The following is an 18,581-nucleotide window of genomic DNA, read 5'->3' on the forward strand; positions in this document are numbered from 1 at the left end:
GTGATTTTATTTTGCACATGTCTAATTACTTTATAAAATATTTAACTTTTGCTCTTATGAAAAATAATTTTCTCTTGAGAAATAATTCGCTTCAAGGGTGAAAGGGGTTAACCACATAAAATGATTTATAGGGAAATTTCTCCCTAATTGCTCAAAAATTCAACACTACCTCTCAACTAGGGAGGAATTTCCATCAATAAAGCCAAAATTGTTGTACCTGCCAAATCATCATGATTCATGACTCATGTTGAACATTCTCGAATCTAAAGAAGAATACTCATGGCAGGGGAGTTACTGCTACCACTTTGAATCCAAGCTCGTCCAAATGAAGGCCAAGAAACCTTCACCAGGGAGTCTCAAGCTTCAACGGTTCAACCTAGTCCCAATAATCATCGGAGAGCCAAATGCTTCCACCCTGCATTCACATGCTACAACTTGGAACAAATACCATTGGGGAGACTCATGCTACCACCCAGAATGAATTTCGCTCAATCAATAAGACTAAGAAACCATAAGAGCTCAGCGCATAGGCTAAGAATCTACAATAGCTCAGATCAAAGGCTAAGAATCCACAATAGCTCAGCTCAAAGGCTAAGAATCCATGTTGGTCAAGAACACCAACATCTTCGAACTTGAGTGAGATACAACTTACCATGACTGGTAAGGATCATCATCTGATCTCAAATAGCCAGCACCCATTGGCCAGATGGGTGGGCAACAAGATGCATGATTGGGGCATACTACTAATTGGAGGTCCCTCATCCCCAGGAGCTCAGTAGCTCAATTCCTCATCCCTGGGAGCTCAACCAGGGGGAAGAGCACACATCTCAGTGTTCTTGATCAGCCACGTCTCGAACCCAGAAGAGGTACATCCCTTAATCCAAGCATCTCTAAAGACTAGAAATTTCTTCTTCAACGATGCTTTCTTTTATCTTCTAGAGCAGATATAGATACAAGATTTTTCTTTAGACCAAGTAAATATAAAACATCTTGAAGATGAATAGTTTCTCGAAGATCCAAATGAAAAGAAACTAAACCAAACCCTTTTACAAGGTATGTAGTGTTATCTCCAAGGATAATGTTTAAACCAATCTCCCTCTCAACCAAACTAGAGAGGACTTCTTTATAACCAGAGAAGTGCCTAGAGGCACCACTATCCACTAACCAGCTATCTAAAGAATATGGAGGAGAAGCACTAGACAGCTAAAATCATAAAGTACTCAGATTGAGAAGCAGCAACAATATTTTCGTACCTTGTATTTTTGTATCTCTTTTGAGGATGAGGCTCTTGATCACAATCACTGTGAGCATTGCTTCTTCCTTTATATCTTCTTCCTCCATAATTCCTCCTTTTTCAATCAGGAGACTGATTATTGTAGTTGTTGCTACTCCTTTGATTATAAGAGGATCTTCATTCTGGACAATCTTGAGCATAGCACCCATGCTTGTGACAGTTAAATCATTCAACATTCCTCATGCTCTTCTTGAAAGACTTGGGTTTGGACTTTCGCTTAGAAGATTTTCACTCTCCTTTCTTCTTCTTTGCTTGTGCGGTGAAGGTAGATGGTTCTCCTTCTTCATGTCTCTGAATTTTGCACCTTCAAAACATCCTTGATTTTTCCTGCTTTCATCTTCCAATCATTTCATCAAAAGTTGGCAAAACATTGTTATTGCTGATAGTAGTAATGGATACTTCCCAAGCTGCAAGAAGTCCATCAAGGGTTGTGTGTACCAATTCCCTATCAGACAAGGCTCGCCAACAGACAAAATTTGGTCCTTGAGTTCAGTAATCCTTATAAAATAAGCCTGAATAGAGTCTCCCTTATTCAATTTGATATCTTTGAATTGTTTCTTCAGTTAAAGGACGTGATTCAAATTTTGAATTCAAACATGCCAACAATCTTGTCATACATTTCCTTAGACGTCTTCAATTTGGAGATATAGGTAAGAATATGGTATTTCAAAGAATCAATGATAATTTTGCGGGCTTTGATCTCACCTTTCATGTATCTTGCTTTAACAGTAGCAGGGGCATTTTCCAGAGGCTAAGGTACACATCCTTGGACATACTCTAGAACTTTTTCTCCATCCATGTTGGTGTCCAGTCTAAGTTTCCAAGCAGTATAATTTGAAGCCCCTGTCAATTTCTCATTGTCCTTGAAGAAAGGATGTAGCCATCTAAACTGATCTATTGTTGTATTTTAAGCAACAAATAAGGTCTTTCAGCAAATAATTGCCTTAAGCTTACTATTCTTGAGCTTATCTTCACCACGACCCTAGTACCATGTTAAACTTTTGCAAATTTAAAATTTAATTTTTGAGATCATAAACCATAGAAGACAGATAATGAACAGCAAGACAAAAGATTTGGTCCAAGACCAAGGATAAACCCAAGTATGGGAGAAAACCATTTTTAAATGCTCTTCTATTAGATCGTCTTCAAATGTTCAACAGAAATACATAAACAAAATACAAAACTCCTTTTACAAATAAGTAATAACAACCCTTTTTAATATGACAGCTTCAAAGTACCACCACAAGCCTCCAGAGGCTTCTAAAACAAGAGCAGTAGACACAAGTGCGTGAACAAAGTGCACAAGTACGAGAGCTAAATAATGAGAGCAATATTCTCCAAACATAAGATCAAAATGCTACTGAAACAAAGGCAATATACCAACAATCAAACTCTAGTGCGAAAGCAATATCAAGAATAGAATATCTCTGGAGCAAGATCAACACAAGAGCTAAATACGTTTGGTGTGAGAGCAATACCAACTACAATAACACTTCTCTAGAGCAAGAGCATTAACAGCAACAAATAACAAAAGTAGAAACCACTGGTGTGAGAATTGAACAAGAGTTATGAGATTATGTCAATAGATCTACCAAACGATAGATCTGCCAAATAATAGATTTGCCAATGATGATAAGAGATTTGCAAATAAGCGATTTGCTACTGATAAGAGATTTGCAAATACTAATAATAAGAGATTTGCTACTGATAATAAGAGATCTGCCAATGATGATAAGAGATCTGCAAATCTGCAATAGTTCTGCTATTGATAATAATATATCTACCAATGATGATAAAATATCTGCAAATATGCAATAGATATGCTACTGATAATAAGAGATTTGCCAATGATGATAAGAGATCTGCAAATCTGCAATAGATCTTCTACTGATAATAATAGATATACTATTGATAATAAGAGATTTGCTACTAATAATAAGAGATTTGCAAATCTGCAATAGATCTGCTACTGATAATAAGAGATTTGCCAATGATGATAAGAGATCTGCAAATCTGCAATAGTTCTGCTATTGATAATAATATATCTACCAATGATGATAAAATATCTGCAAATATGCAATAGATATGCTACTGATAATAAGAGATTTGCCAATGATGATAAGAGATCTGCAAATCTGCAATAGATCTTCTACTGATAATAAAAGATCTGCCAATGATGATAAGAGATTTGCAAATATGCAATAGTTCTATTACTGATAATAAGAGAGATAAATACTGATGCGAGAACTTGATCCTTAATGCGAGAGCTAGATCACTGAAGAGAGAGAGAGAGAACTCGATATGCCACCTATGATCTGCCAACTATGCCACCTACAATAAGTCGAGACTAAGAAGCACTTCATCTTCCACTACTCCATATACTATGATATTCGGGGGACAAGGGTTCATTGCCTATTCGAGGGGATTAAGTCCATCATTGGTTTCTTCAAATATTCTAACTAAAGGTGCTTATCCTTATACATGCGGGAAGGCCTCACCCTCTAAGCCCCTATTCTCCAACCTCCTATTACAATAAACTCTACCCAATGGATCACTTCCTTCTTCATAGTGTTACCCTCAACAATAAGGGGCACTAAGAGACATACCAATATTAATATAACTCCAAACACCAAATCAATGAGATTTTAGCAACATGACTAGATCAAATCCCTCCCCAATATATGGACGACGTCCCCCAAGCCTCAATAGCAAACCACCTCCTCAAGAGAGAAGTGAAGTAGGTAATCAAGGCATCCCACCAATTCTCCCGCGAAACATCATACCATATTGAGCTTCATTCACTTGGCCTTGAATGTTAGGAGATATGGGTCTATTCCATGACAAACCTACCTCATTACTTTTGGTTCTTCTTGTTCTTAGATCTTCTCCTACTATACATCTCCATCCTAGAGCAAGTTTCTGGCTTGGGGTTGAGGGTTGTTCGTGTGTCAGCGTAGCCCTCGCTCCCTACTCTACCTTACTTCACTTTTTGCATCTTGCCTTTTACAGGAGAGCTTTTGGTACTCTTGTTTTGTAATGACATCATTCTACTAAGCAATCCCTTAAACCTACTTTTGTGGTCATTAATCAAACATTAATAAATCTACCTTATCCTATCTTGCCCTCAAACATGTCAATGCTCTAAATCACATGTTGAGTTAACTGGTTCAATTAGATTGCAAGGAGTCACATTGTTAGAAAGGAAGAAGAGTGGTTACAATAGCAAGTGATTAAAAGTCCTACAATAGAGAAGAAGAAGCAACTCCTCTTTGTTATTACATGCTTGATTCAATAACCCGCCATTGCATCAAGCATTGATGTTCTTTTAACTTCTACAAAGAGTGATCTTCAACAATTCATTCTCCCACAACATGATATCATTAGATAAAACAACAATTGTTGTTCAAAGCAATGATCTGTATAATAATTGTTTTTGTTGTTATATCATTAAAATCTAGTAAGCTTGGATCTCACCTATGGCAACCCTTCCATTTAGCACTATACATGTTTTGACAGCAAACAACCCTTTGAATCACATAATTAGTTGTAATCTACCTATTTGAAGGGCGCTTTAGTGCAATTTTCTCACTAAACTCTCCATATTTATGACTCTATTTGTTTAAAATAATCATGCTACTTCATGCTACTTTATTGTACCATTCAATTCATGACACATTTCTCAAAGGCAATTTTTAGCAACCATCACATTCATCCAATGGCCCTATGTACCATTGAAGCTTGAACTCTTTGGCCATCATTTTTTATGGCTTCTTCTCAAAGGAAATATGCTAAATGTTCAGGTCAATCTATATCTACAACATCTTTTGGCTCAAAAGGAGCATTGTCCACAATCACATGACTTTCAGGGAAGACCGACATCAATCATAAAAATTCCAAGCCAATGTGGCGTAAAATGACATGATGGTTGTATTGCAATAGCTTGTAGGACAACTATAACAAATTTGAGTCCAACAACATTAACATACATGTCAATGTACTAAAGAAGCCGACCTTCATATTAGACACATTGATCGAAATTCCATAATTTAGTGTATTAAATGGTGAAAAGTTGGATGAATGGCTCCACAACATAGTTTTGAGTCTTGACAAGCCTTTTAAATTAAAGCTCATTCACAAAGCCTAATAACTTATTTAATAAACTCATTGGCCCCGGCTTCATCAGCCTACAAGGCCCATGGCACAAACATTGTACACCCTCACAAACAACAAACATGACGTTATGCTCTTAAGCAAGGAGGATATTCATCGTGTTTTCCTCTTGAAGGGTTGTCCATTTACGCAAACAATAACACTAGTTTCACACAGTTTCCCAATAACACTCTCAAAGAACATGCTTTTCATTTAATAACGAAGAGATTATTACATTCTTTCATGAAAAATGGACAACACCTTAGTTTAACAAAAAATGGGACCAAGTTCCTCTGTGAAAGCAAGAGATGTTGGTGTGTGCATAAGTTTCATATGTTTTGTGACATAACTCTACTTTCACCCAATTTCCTAGAAACACTCTCAATAAACATGCTGTAATGGGTTAGGATAATTTTTCCCTAGGTTTTCTTAGGGCATTAGGGTTTCAACATAATTTAATTTCCAAATAATAGTAATCTCAGTACAACAATAGCTTTTGTTGAATTTAAGCTTCTATGATCCATATCAATATTTTTGAGAGGAGTTTTCGGCGGAAATCACATCATAATTCATTTGTCGACGCGTTTCAAACCAACCAGTGTGGTTCATCATAAGGACAAGTTGAAGAACCAAATCATGGCTATAGTATGAATAGAGAGAGCAGGGTATCTAACGGCTAGCTTTTTCAATGGACAATTTTAGCTTCTCAATAATTGACAGACTCATGTAGCATTTAAATTTTCAATTGACTAATACAAAATCTCGACAATACTATGTATTGTTCACCAAATCCACCAACAATATAATGTTAAAGATTCGCGTAATATGGTCAATAAAGGCACCCATTCGTACTTCTAATTGCAAAGTCTCGATTCATTCACAAGAATTCGATTTTATCTTTGCATTGATCCACACACAAACTTCGACATATATTGTTACAGGATCTGCACTTGATTGCAAAGTCAAGGATTTGACTTAGCAACCAAGCATATAAATCCAAAAATCCAAACTACTTTTGTATCCTTGAATTCTGAATTAGTTGACTGAACATTGTTCTTGCTTCTACAATTGCCTCTGAACCACTAAAGAAACCCTAGCTTGTCACAGAACAACCTCAGGAGATTTCAGCTGCCATTGGAGATACAAATCTTACAAGTTGCCTTCGAACTCACCCATTTTGACCCTCGCTTGACCTTAAGGCATTTGTATGCCTCAAAAAATTTCGCCTTAAAGTAGTTCGTATGGTCTAAGATTAGGGCTATATTCAGAACTCTGTTGTACTGTCTTAAAACCAGATTTGCATGACCAAAATTGAATGTGACTTCCTTGCTTCAGACACTATCTTAGACAAAGCTCGTGGTGCTTATTAATCCTCCCTTGGACCAAAAAAATATCTTCAAATAATCTTGTGCCAAAACATCGAGGGAAATAGGAAAAATAAAATGGAATCAACTAAGGTGGAATCTTTCACCACCAAAATTGACAAAAAAGGGGTCTTAAAACCCTCAAAGCCTCAGGCTCGATAAAGACAAAGATAAGATGATCCAATCCATGATAATCCAAATGACATCAACCCTCTTGTATTTATAGATTTCTTTGAGGGGATCTTCCTTCTTAGTTAGTTGAAAGAAGGAAATTGCAAATAAGTATTGCGGCAATCCGTGGCATATATGTCAACCAAGCTATACATGTTCTGATGTTTCTCACATATTAATGTGTACAAAATGAAATATGCGCAGCACAGTCCTCATCAATACATACAACAATTGAATAATTGTGAACCTAAAACTACCAATAGGTATTGCCACAAATTGTGGCAGGCATATATATCCACCAAGCTATGCATGCTTTGACATGTACTATCATTATATATCCATCAAGCTATGCATGCTTTGAAATGTACTATCATTTATTGCGGAGAAAATAAAAAAGTGTGCAGCATAGTATTTAAAAAACCATGCAACAAAATAACCATGAACCTGGACATGAATGACCCCCGAGAGAGTCTTACCATAACAAAAATACCACGTATGACAGAGTCAAACAAATTCAACCTTATGACATTCTAAACTTGCTGACGCAACAACTTGGTGTATCAATTGCAGTAAAAATTGGGATTGGTAATATTATTACCTTAGCAAGCAGACAAAAGTTTGAAGTTCAACAGAATACTATGGATTCTCACTATATAAACAAGAAGGGACCACACCATGAATTCCATCTATAAACAGGAAGCATTTCCACATCATGATAGACTCCATGGGAGAAACAGAACTTGAAAGATAAGACATACCTGTGCATTGTCTCTAAATAAGAATACAAAGCCTGGGAGTGCAGAACTATAGGAATTTAAAAGCCAATGGCTCTGATGAAACAGCATCACTTCCATGCAGTCTTACTCAAATTCAATGGGCACATTTTCGTTGTAAACAAACAAAAACTAGCCCCCTTTTTGGCATTGCACTCTACAAAAAAAGGAATGCATCCCGTGGGATCGGTTTGCTTGTTTTTGGGGCAATTACCGTGCAGTGATTAATTTAAGATGAATTGCAGTGCATCCAACACATTCAACTGTAACACCCTTAGGAATGACAAACAAGTGACACCATATTTTAAAACGCCCGCGGACATCGTGGAGAGTACGAATGACAGAATTTTATATCCAATTGAAATAGCTTATAGAGTCTAGACCTTTGGATAACACAGTAATTGGCTCTATATCCACGGATGCACCGGTATCACACGTCAATTTACCAGAGGTAATATCAAATTGAAGAGAGGAAAATGTAAAGATAGCCAGCAAACGTACACAAGAGCTGCAATTTGAATAATAAGCAACTGCAATACAAACGATCAATCCTCAGATACAAACACTGTTTTCTCGATTGTAAATCCCAAGTTTCCCAACCTCTCACAACACTCCAGATGGACAGGACTAATTTCAGATATGTAGTTCAGGATTGCACCCAAATCCCATTCCAAGACCACAGGAACTCCTAACATAACAACAGTTTTTTTTCAATTTGCAAACCCTCGCCCTGCGGCCCACCGCCAAATACACAACATAATCACGCTACAACCCATGTCCTGCAAACTTTATTCCCAACATCGACCCTAATCCCAATTACAACAGAATCGCACCAATTAAAAAACCTGGTGCCACCACCCGCAACACAGTGGTTCAGGGGCCAGTACAATTCCAGCGGGGTTCGGCTAGTCCTCAAAGATCAGGCCCCAAAAAATTGTTTGGCGGCGCCAAGCACCCATCATACTGTCACCGTTTCAATTTCCATAAAACTACCCAGAAACCGACTCGAATTCACCAATCGAAAAACTTACAAGAAAAGACCTTGCACAGAAGCCCTCAAACACAAAATAAAATCACGAAAGCAGGGTTTTGGAAAGAAGAAAACCTGGCCCTCCCGACGCGAAAAGAAAACCAGTTGTAGCGCCCAGCAAAGCGGGCATCAATCTGGTCCTTCAAAGCAGCCTGCGAGAGCGTGGGCGGCAGATGCCGCAGCACCACCTTGGTGCGATCTCCCGGATCCTTCATGTGACTCCCGCGATGATCTGCGCCCGATGAAATTGACGCGAGAATTCTTGTTGTTGCGCTTCTTCAACTTATGGGATTCGAACGCGCGATCCATTCAATACAATGTTTCCATTTTTAAGTTTTATGTGTGGGTGGGGCCTGAAACGGTCCTCGTCTCCCCCTGAGTTGCCTGTGCCCTAGCCGGCCATCTGACATGACCCTAACCGGATTATCAACGTCGGAGCCCGTGCCCCATCGGGATTAAACGGTGCGCATGTTGAGAGAAACCGCTCCTGCTTGTCGATACACGTGGCGAAATATACGGCCACGATTTACCCACATCTTTACTCCTGTTTCGTTGGTGGCCAATCGCCAAAGTGAAGGATTAATACTGATTTATCGTTAATTATATCAAATAAATAATATAAATGCTTTTCCGTATTATTTGTTTTTTTAATAGCGGGGTATGTTTTGGTAATAAAACAAGTTTCAAAGACCTATGCGAAGGGGAGCTCCCGTGGAAACGGGGGTTTGAAGTGTAGGCTCACCAGATTGAAGTTTCAAAACTGGAGAAGAATAGGGTCAGAGTGTTAGAGCTATACAGAAGGGGACAGACTTTGACCCGACAAATGGAGAACGCGGAGTCCATTAGGACCTCGACTTACAAGCAAATAATAATGAACAAACAGACAACACAAGAAGGGGTGCAGATAGCAGGCTACGAAAGGTTACATAAGGAGGACTTGACCAGGAAGGGGAGGAAAGAAAACGAAGGCAATGAGGATAACAACACTCAAAAACTGAAAGGAAAGGATGACAGTAAAAGAACAGAAAACAGAGGCAGAGAGAAGCCAACACAAGCTCATCTCGCCCATGAAAACAAACAGGGACAGCAGCAAACAGGAGCAGAGGAAGAGGCTCTGCATAAGGATAAAGAGGAACAAGGAGGAAAGGTGACTACACTCAACGGAAAGAAGAACCAAGGCCCGTGTAAACCCAAGGTGGCAGAAACCCTAAGGGTTGTGATATCAGATCCAGACATTCAAGCTTACCGAGATCACATGATCGAACATGCAGTGATCTGCAAATTCATGGGGCTCTGGCCAACAGAACGGGCGTTGTGTCAATGGATAAAGCAACAATGGAAACCCAAAGGTGATGTTAGACTGCACTTAGGAGCCAAAGGTTTTTTCACTGTTGTTTTCTCAAACTTAGAAGACAAGGATAGAATATTTGATGGCGGACCTTATTTCTTTGCCTCTGCGGGCCTGTACATAAGGCCATGGAAACCCAATTTTGTTCCAGAAAAGGAAACCTTCAAGCAGGTACCTGTATGGATACGCCTCTTCTCCCTACCAATAGATTATTGGGGATATGCAGCTCTTGAACAAATAGGGAATAAGCTAGGGACTTTCATCAAAGCATCAGAAGCTACTTTACAACGAAGGTACACCTCTTGTGCCAGGATCTGTGTGGAAATGGATGTGTCTGGAGCTCTGCATGAGGGCCTATGGCTGGAGTACAGGGATGAAGATTATTTCCAAGCCATAGATTATGAGCAAATCCCATTCCGATGTAGAAAATGTCATGAGCATGGTCATTTAATCAGAGAATGCCCACTGAACAAAGCAGCAGGAGACCATAAGGAAGACAAAGCAGAGAAGAACAAGGAAATCTTTACTAGACCAAAAGCTAAACAAAGAGCACACAGGAAATGCCAAACCAAAGCAAGCACCTCACAAGGTAACACAAGCAATGCTTTTGAAATCTTGGAAACTGAAACGGAATCAGAGGACAATAGCAAAGAACAAAACACCACTGAAGCAAACAAAGCTACTATAGAGCCTGAGACAAAAGCATTGGAGGGGAACCCTTCAAGCATTATGCTACAGATTCAAGAAACAACAGAGGGGGTAGACGAAGACTCAGAAATGCTCATAAGTGATATCGGAAGTGAAGATATGGAACTTAATGATATACTAGAGCAAGAGGGTGTGAATCTACCAGACATGGTGGAAAAATGGAAAAAGAAGGGAATGGAACACATATCGGAAGAGGAAGTCAAGAGAATTAATGACATAATAAAAGCACGACAAAGAGTAGAGATGGATATACAAAGCAAAAGCCTAGGCACAGCTAAAGGACTGGGAGTCCGAACACAGGGTCTGCATCAAACCTCCACAAGCTCCAAACACCGGAAAAAAAGAGGACGCAGAACCAACAACGAAGCATTGCAAGAACTGGGACAAATGCTTTTAAACTCCGGTAAGATGAAAGCCCTAGAGGCTTTTTCTCTGAGCTCCTAAACTTTGTTTAAAATGAAAATCATCTCTTGGAATGCTAGAGGGCTTAACAGCCAAACAAAACAGCGTCTTTTAAAGAAGAAAGTCCAAAAGGAAAAACCAGACATAATATTTGTGCAGGAAACTAAATGTACAAGCAGTACGATATTCAATATAAGCAAAAAATTAGGTAAACATATGGAATACCTGGAGACTGCCAGCAATGGATGGGAGGGAGGCTTAATCACCTTGTGGAATCCACAGGTAATCAAGATCCTCTCCTCTGAAGCAACCAGATCCTTCATAGCGGTAGAAGCTCAAGTGGTAGGAAACTCTGAAACATATCTATGTACTAATGTCTACGGGCCACAGAAGCTAGAGGACAAGTTTCTTTTTATGAGAACTCTGCTAAACCTGAAGCTAAGGTATCCCCAAGCAAAGGCAGTCATAGGAGGGGATTTCAACATGATAACCACCCTCACGGAAAAGAAAGGAGGTATAAGGAAACTCAACAAAGACTCTGAAGCTTTCCTAGACTTCATCAAAACAGCCAAGCTAGTGGATGTCTATCCCAAAAGTGGGGCTTACACATGGAACAACAAAAGGGGAGGTGAAAGGCATATTGCTTCTCGACTAGACAGATTTCTCATATCAGAAAGCATTCTGTTGGAAGGAATTATAGTGGAATCAGATATTCTTCCTAGTGGAGGGTCAGACCATTGGCCCATTTCTCTGATTGCTGCTATCCAGGGCACTCCAAGAAACAAACCTTTTAGATTTGAAAAATTTTGGCTCACTCATCCGGATTTCATACAACAAATAGAAAAATGGTGGAACGAACCTATGGGCATTAAAGGAACCAAAATGTACAGATTACAAGGTAAACTGAGACACATTAAAAACAAGATAAAAATCTAGAACCAAACAGTCTTTGGGAACATATTCAAAGAAAAAGCGAAATTAGAGGAGCAATTAGAGCAGATACACACAGGTTGGATTCAAGGGGATACAAACCCAGAAACTGTAAGCAAAGAAAAAATGTTGATGCAGGAATGGCAACTTCGTTGCCAACAGGAGGAAACTCTATGGAAGCAGAAATCTCGAGTTCAGTGGCTTAAGGAAGGAGAACATAATACAAAATTCTTCCACAGATCAGTTATTGACCACAGAGGAGCTAATAAAATTCTTAGCCTTAAAGATGAACAGGGATCCATATTACAGACTCATCAAGAAATATCAACCCTTCTCACTACGCATTTCAACAGCATAGCTCAAGAACCGGAGGTTGACAGAACGCAGGCAATTGATGAACTCATCTCCTCAATCCCCAAGCTAATCACAACAGAGCAGAACCTAGCACTGACTCGAGAAATTTCCATGGAAGAGGTGGAAGAAGCAGTGAAAGAAATGCCCAATGACAAAGCACCTGGGCCTGATGGTTTTACTATTAATTTCTACAAGGCCTGTTGGGATATTGTCAAAACAGAAGTCTGGGAAGTTGTGGAGGACTCTCGACGTTCTGCCTCAATCCTCAAGTCCCTCAACTCCACCTTCCTTGCCCTGATTCCAAAGGAGGAGGAAGCTAATACCCCTGCAAAGTTTTGTCCTATAGCGCTATGTAATGTCATTTACAAAATCATCTCTAAAGTTATAGCTAACAAATTGAAACCCATCCTTCTGGGCCTCATCTCAGAAGAGCAATCTGGCTATGTTGAAGGGAGACAAATTATGGACAATATTTTACTGGCTCAAGAAATGATACACACACTTCAATCCCGGAAGAAAGCAGGCATGTTGATGCAACTAGATCTATCAAAGGCGTATGACAAGGTCAACTGGAATTACCTAGAAGCAATTTTAAAAGCTTTTGGCTTCGATGGACAATGGATAGCATGGATTTTAGCTTTGATCAAATCTACTAAATTTTCTATTTTAGTGAATGGAGCCTCTGCTGCTCAATTCTCTCCTTCGCGAGGTCTTAGGCAGGGTGATCCGTTATCCCCCTTCCTCTTTGTGATCCTGATGGAAGGTTTAAGTAGACTTATTCTTAGAGCTAAGGAGGAAGGAATTATCAAAGGATTGCAGCCCCTGCCTTCTATTCCAGCGACCACTCACCAACAATTTGTTGACGACACGATGTTACATGGCACTCCCACAGTCAAAGAATCCATGGGCTATAAAAGAATCCTCAATCTTTTTAGCAAGGCCTCAGGTATGGAGCTTAATCTATCGAAATCTACTATCTTCTTTTTCAATACTCATTTAGCAGTGCAAAAAAATCTCTCCTCCATCCTTGGCTTCCGGAGAAGTAGCCTCCCCTCAAGATACCTAGGAGCTCCTTTAACTAACAAACCTTGGCAAAGAATCAACTGGGAAAAGATCCTAGCTAACTTAGAGAAAAGATGTCATCATTGGACTCATAGTGTCACGCCCCTAAGTCTACGGTGATCTTTCAACCGTTATCTGGCGGGGTGCGGCACTACCATGTATTTTCTTTTTCGTAATACTCATACATGTAGACTATGCCTTACACCTTTATACACTTAATTTGTCTTCTTTAACTAAGTAGAGCGCATAAAACTTCATAAACATTCATAACCAATATAATCAAATGCAATGTAAACCGAACACATAACATTGACACATAATTATAATGGGAGGGGCAACTCCCGAACGAGTTCGCCCAAATATATTATGAATCTTTTTCCTTTCAATGATACAACAAGTGTGCCGGGCAGCCCACGGCCAACACTTAGAATTTATACAACAAAGGCAAGAATGTCGTTTACAACTTGATACCAAACCGCCTTCGGTTAGAGCGAGCTCACCCGAGCCTCTTAGAACTCAACCGAATGAATTTCCGCACCAAACGGTTATCCCCGTGACCGTTCGACCTTCAAACTAATCCTGGTTCGTCCTGCGCACTTATTCCCTTTTGCGCATGAGGAATGCGCACTCTGCGTCCTTCTTGTTCCTTGATCGAACCCAAGAGAGAATGTGAAGTGCTTGCTTGATCGAATGAGCTTTCTGCGCCATTTACTTATAGCCATCCTAACTTATCCATCGAGGGGTGTCAACTTTACAAGCCGACCCCAAAACGAATGCGTTGAAGCCCCTTTTTTATCTTATGGGCAGGTCGGCCCTTGCCTAAAGGCAAGGTCGACCTACGCCCTTATAAACTTCGCACTTCCATCGCATTATTTAGTATGTAATTTGTGAATGCTCCCAAGTTCGTCGCAACCAGCTCGTGAGATCGTCGCACCCGTCCATCACTTGTGTGTTGTTCACCGCACCCGCCCTACGCCGCATTGCCAACTCGCTGTCGCATTTCGTTTAGCTGTCGTGTCCTGTCCGCCCGTCTCATGGATGGACGCCCGCCCGGTCGTCCTCCCTTCGTTCACGTCCACACGCCCAACCGCCCACACTTATGTTTAAACCAGCTCGCGTTCATGTCTCTGTTCACCAGCTCGCGGTCATGCCACTGTTCGTCGGTTCGCCCATCGGGTGTGGGTCGCCCGCCCGCTGGGCGCGGGTCGCCCTCGGGTCGACTCGCCGTTTCGGCTCGCCCGAGCCTTAACCGCATTCTGTTCTGCTAGTTCGGGTAGCTGCACCCGTGTACAGTCCGCCCGCAGCTCGCCCTTGTCTGCCCGCAGCTCGTCCCCGTTCGCCGGTTGTCCTGCTCGCCCGAACCTGCCTTTCGTTTTGCCGTGCACGGGTCGCGCGCCCGGGGCGCCCGCCCGTCGTGCACGGGTCGCCCGCCCGTCGTGCACGGGTCGCCCACGGGTTGCCCACCCGGGTCGCCCGTCGGGTGAAGGCGCGCTCCTGCCCAAAACGCCAGGGCGTTACACATAGGGCCCTAAACTTTGCAGGAAGACTGGTCTTAACCAAAGCAGTCCTTCAGGCCATACCTCAATATATGCTCTCCATTATTCCAGCACCCAAAGGGGTTCTTCAACAGATAAGGGTCATTCAAAGAACGTTCCTCTGGTCAGGTAATTCTGAGAAGAAGAAATGGTCACTGATAGCGTGGAACAAACTATGCAAGCCTAAACAACTGGGAGGGTTGAACTTGCAAGATCCCTCCACGATCAACCGGGCCTGTGGTGCTAAGTTATGGTGGAAGTGGCTGAAGGAACCCAAATTACCATGGGCTAAACATTGGAAGGAAAAATATGCTCCATCTCATAGTCTTCAGAACCTAATCAAAATGCAAGAAAACCCAGAAGGATCACCTATCTGGAACCTAGCAAGAAGCAACCGACAAATTATCCAGGAGAACAACTTTTGGGAAATTCATAATGGACAAACAACCCTTTTTTGGGAGGATGCATGGCAACAACTCCCCAAGTTGGAAAGGCCTGAGTTTGTAGATCTCTAAAGAATTAACCAAGAACTAGGGAGGAACACGGTAAATCAATATTGGAAACCTAATGAAAGGGACCAGGAGTGGAGAACCTGGATATTCAATAACACAAAGCATATAACCGAAGTAAACAATGGCACAAGGAACCTGAGAACACTATTAGACAAAAGAAGAATCAGAACAGCAGAAGATAATGACCAATTAAGATGGGGAAAGCAAGAAGGAGGCAATTTCACACTCAAGGAAGCTAGAAATTACATAGAAAATTCAGAGCAGGACGAAAAGGTCAATTGGAGCAACAAGGTTTGGGATTCTCAGCTTTGGCCAAAAATCAAAACTTTCCTTTGGCTCCTAATGCACAGGAAAACTCTTACTTGGGAGAACCTCTAGAAGAAAGGGTTCTCTGGCCCTTCTCGATGCCCCATGTGTGGAAAGGAAGAGGAAACAATGAATCACCTCTTCAACACCTGTGACTCGGCAGACATTTTATGGAAATGGGCAGAAACCATACTGCAAAAAACAGACAGGGTTAGGAATTCTATTCAAGAAACCATAGAGAACTGGAGAAGTAATTTCTCCAATAATCAACTGGTTAACACCATTTGGAAACTCATACCAGGGTTCATTGCATGGTCAATTTGGAAAGAAAGGAATCAAAGAGTCTTCTTAAACGAAACTAGAAATTTAAACCACTCAATAGATATAATTCTCCAAAATGTCAAGCAATTGGTTCTTGTCAAAGGTAGGATAGAACAAGACACTAAAATCTCGAATGCAGACTTACAAATTTTGAAAGCTTTCAACCGAAACTTCGCTGCCACCTCGAACTGCCGACAGGAGATAAACACCAGTTTAAGCACCTGGAAGCGGCCACCTTCAGGTTTCCTTAAACTCAATTTCGATGGAGCCTCTCGGGGTAATCCGGGTCTGACCGACATCGGAGGGGTTCTCAGGAACAGTGAAGGAGAAATTCGGTATATCTACAGTAGGGCTCTAGGGGAAGGAACCAACAATGAAATGGAGTTTGCAGCGTTGGAACAGGGTTTGAGAATTCTTCGGAAATTACAAGCTGGAGCAGTGGTGGTGGAAGGGGACTCTCAGTTAGCAATTACAACAGCGAGAAGGATGTATGCGGGAGCCAAAGCAAGCAAAGTCACTCAGCACTGGAGACTGGCCAAGGTGACAGAGAGTATTGCCGAACATCTTTTGTGGTTGAACAGATTAATCTTTCAGGCAGTTAGACGTAAAGCTAATACCGTAGCGGATCACTTGGCAAATTATGGTATAGAAAATCCCACGGTCATCATGGACAGCTGTTGGCAGGACATCACCTGCCCGGAACTGAGAAACAAGTGTACACTGCTCTCGAGGCATGACATTTTTAACGAAGGATAAGGCCAAGGGTACGGAGATCTTTGCAGGTAGTGGAGTATGACAACATCCAATCGAAAGGCAGGGAGAATAGAGGGTCGACAGATGAAAGAAGTACACGTAGGGAAAAGGCACTCAATGCACAAGCAGGATGGAGCAACTCCTAGGTGCTCCATGAACAAAAAGTATGAACTCCACCGGCACCCAATTAAATTTATTGCCACTTGGCACTCACTGGAAGGGTTCAAGCGAGGTAAATTTAATAGCATAGACTCAGGGCAATGTTAATCATGAAGGGACGTGCGAACGTAAGGTGACGAGATGGGGCGCCTCAAGCAATTCATGCGCACTCTCCTCTTTATTTACAGTCCCCAATAACAGAAGCACTGCTCTGATTTCCGAAGGTAACCAGCTTCCCATCATCTGTGCTCTCAGGAGGTGGCTTATTTCTGTTCTTAGTCTTAAGGGGATGGCACGAGAAGGCAGCAGAAACGCCTCGGCCAACAAAGATCTCAAGCAGGCTCGGGAAGCTTACGAAACACGTACCTCGCAGAAGGAGAAACGCAAGATAGAGGAGTTGGAAGCTATTGTGGCTGAAGAAGAGGAAAACCTGGAGGAGAATGACATGGAGAAGGAAATGGAGTGGGTCCAAGATCCTGGCACGACGACTACTCGAGCAACTCAATATGTCTGCACTCAGGCGGAGATGTGGCGCATGAAAACGATGTTGGCAAAAGCTATCAGCATGCAAGGGGAGTATCTCAGCCAAGCTCGTCAGGCTCAACAGGCCATTTCTGTCATATCTGCGGATCATGCGGCGGTTTTGGAAGCCCTGGACTTCAAAATCAGCTCGCTGGAGCAATAGTTTGGTAACATTTCCAAGAAGCTGACAGTCCTGATCAGCCTTCTTAGGCATTCCATTTGCCAGGAAGCCACGGCTGTGGGGGAAAGGGCGGAGGAAAAAACGGGTACCAGTCAGGGGAAGCTCTCTTCACAACCTCACGCTGGCAGAGCTACTACTTCGACAAGCCAGGATTCCTCCGCCAAAGATTACATTGTTCTAGAATTGTAATGGGTCGTCTCAACAATCTCTTTTTGCTTTCATTGTCTTGACTCAGCACTTTTTGGTCTCTGTTTACCGAATTTATCTGCTCCGTTTCAGTACTCTGTTCAAGTTTTTCACAGTCTGTGTCTTAGTTTCCTTACTAGTCTCGGTGGAACTCGGATATGGTTGGACTCTATTTTGGCATGTTTTAAGTTGGATCACTAATTTTGTTGTCCCAAAACTCTCTGTGCCACCCTGCGTGGTCAGCCTTGGGGATTTTGTCAGTTAAGTTGGTTCTGATAGGATGCAATCAGACAATGAAGTCGTTCTATAGTCTGCACAAGCAGACCTTTTTGTAAAATATGTAATTTTTATCTTAATACAAACCGCTAATTTACAACAACAACAAAAAAAAGAAAAAAAGAAAAAAAAAAAAAGATAAAACAAATTTCAAATTTATTAGTTGATTTATTTTTACATTAATAATAAGTGGGTATAAATAAAGATTGGATGGAAGGTTTGAGATTGATATATTTAATCATTGT

At 41.2% G+C, this 18,581-nt stretch overlaps 1 protein-coding gene across 1 annotated transcript in view; it reads right to left on the reverse strand.

The window, feature by feature from the left end:
* The window catches only part of LOC149181243 (regulator of nonsense transcripts UPF3-like), a 28,821-nt gene extending 19,633 nt beyond the window's left edge, over positions 1-9,188 (reverse strand). The window contains exon 1 of the mRNA XM_089416524.1: positions 8,857-9,188. Within this exon, the coding sequence (XP_089272650.1) occupies positions 8,857-8,996 (140 nt within the window). The 5' untranslated portion in view covers positions 8,997-9,188. The remainder of the gene's footprint in view (positions 1-8,856) is intronic.
* Between the last annotated feature and the right edge of the window lie 9,393 nt (positions 9,189-18,581).

Source organism: Pinus tabuliformis, chromosome 3_2, assembly GCF_031772625.1.
Source record: "Pinus tabuliformis cultivar Carrire ecotype Pingquan chromosome 3_2, CPIR1, whole genome shotgun sequence".
Taxonomy (NCBI): Eukaryota; Viridiplantae; Streptophyta; class Pinopsida; order Pinales; family Pinaceae; genus Pinus; species Pinus tabuliformis.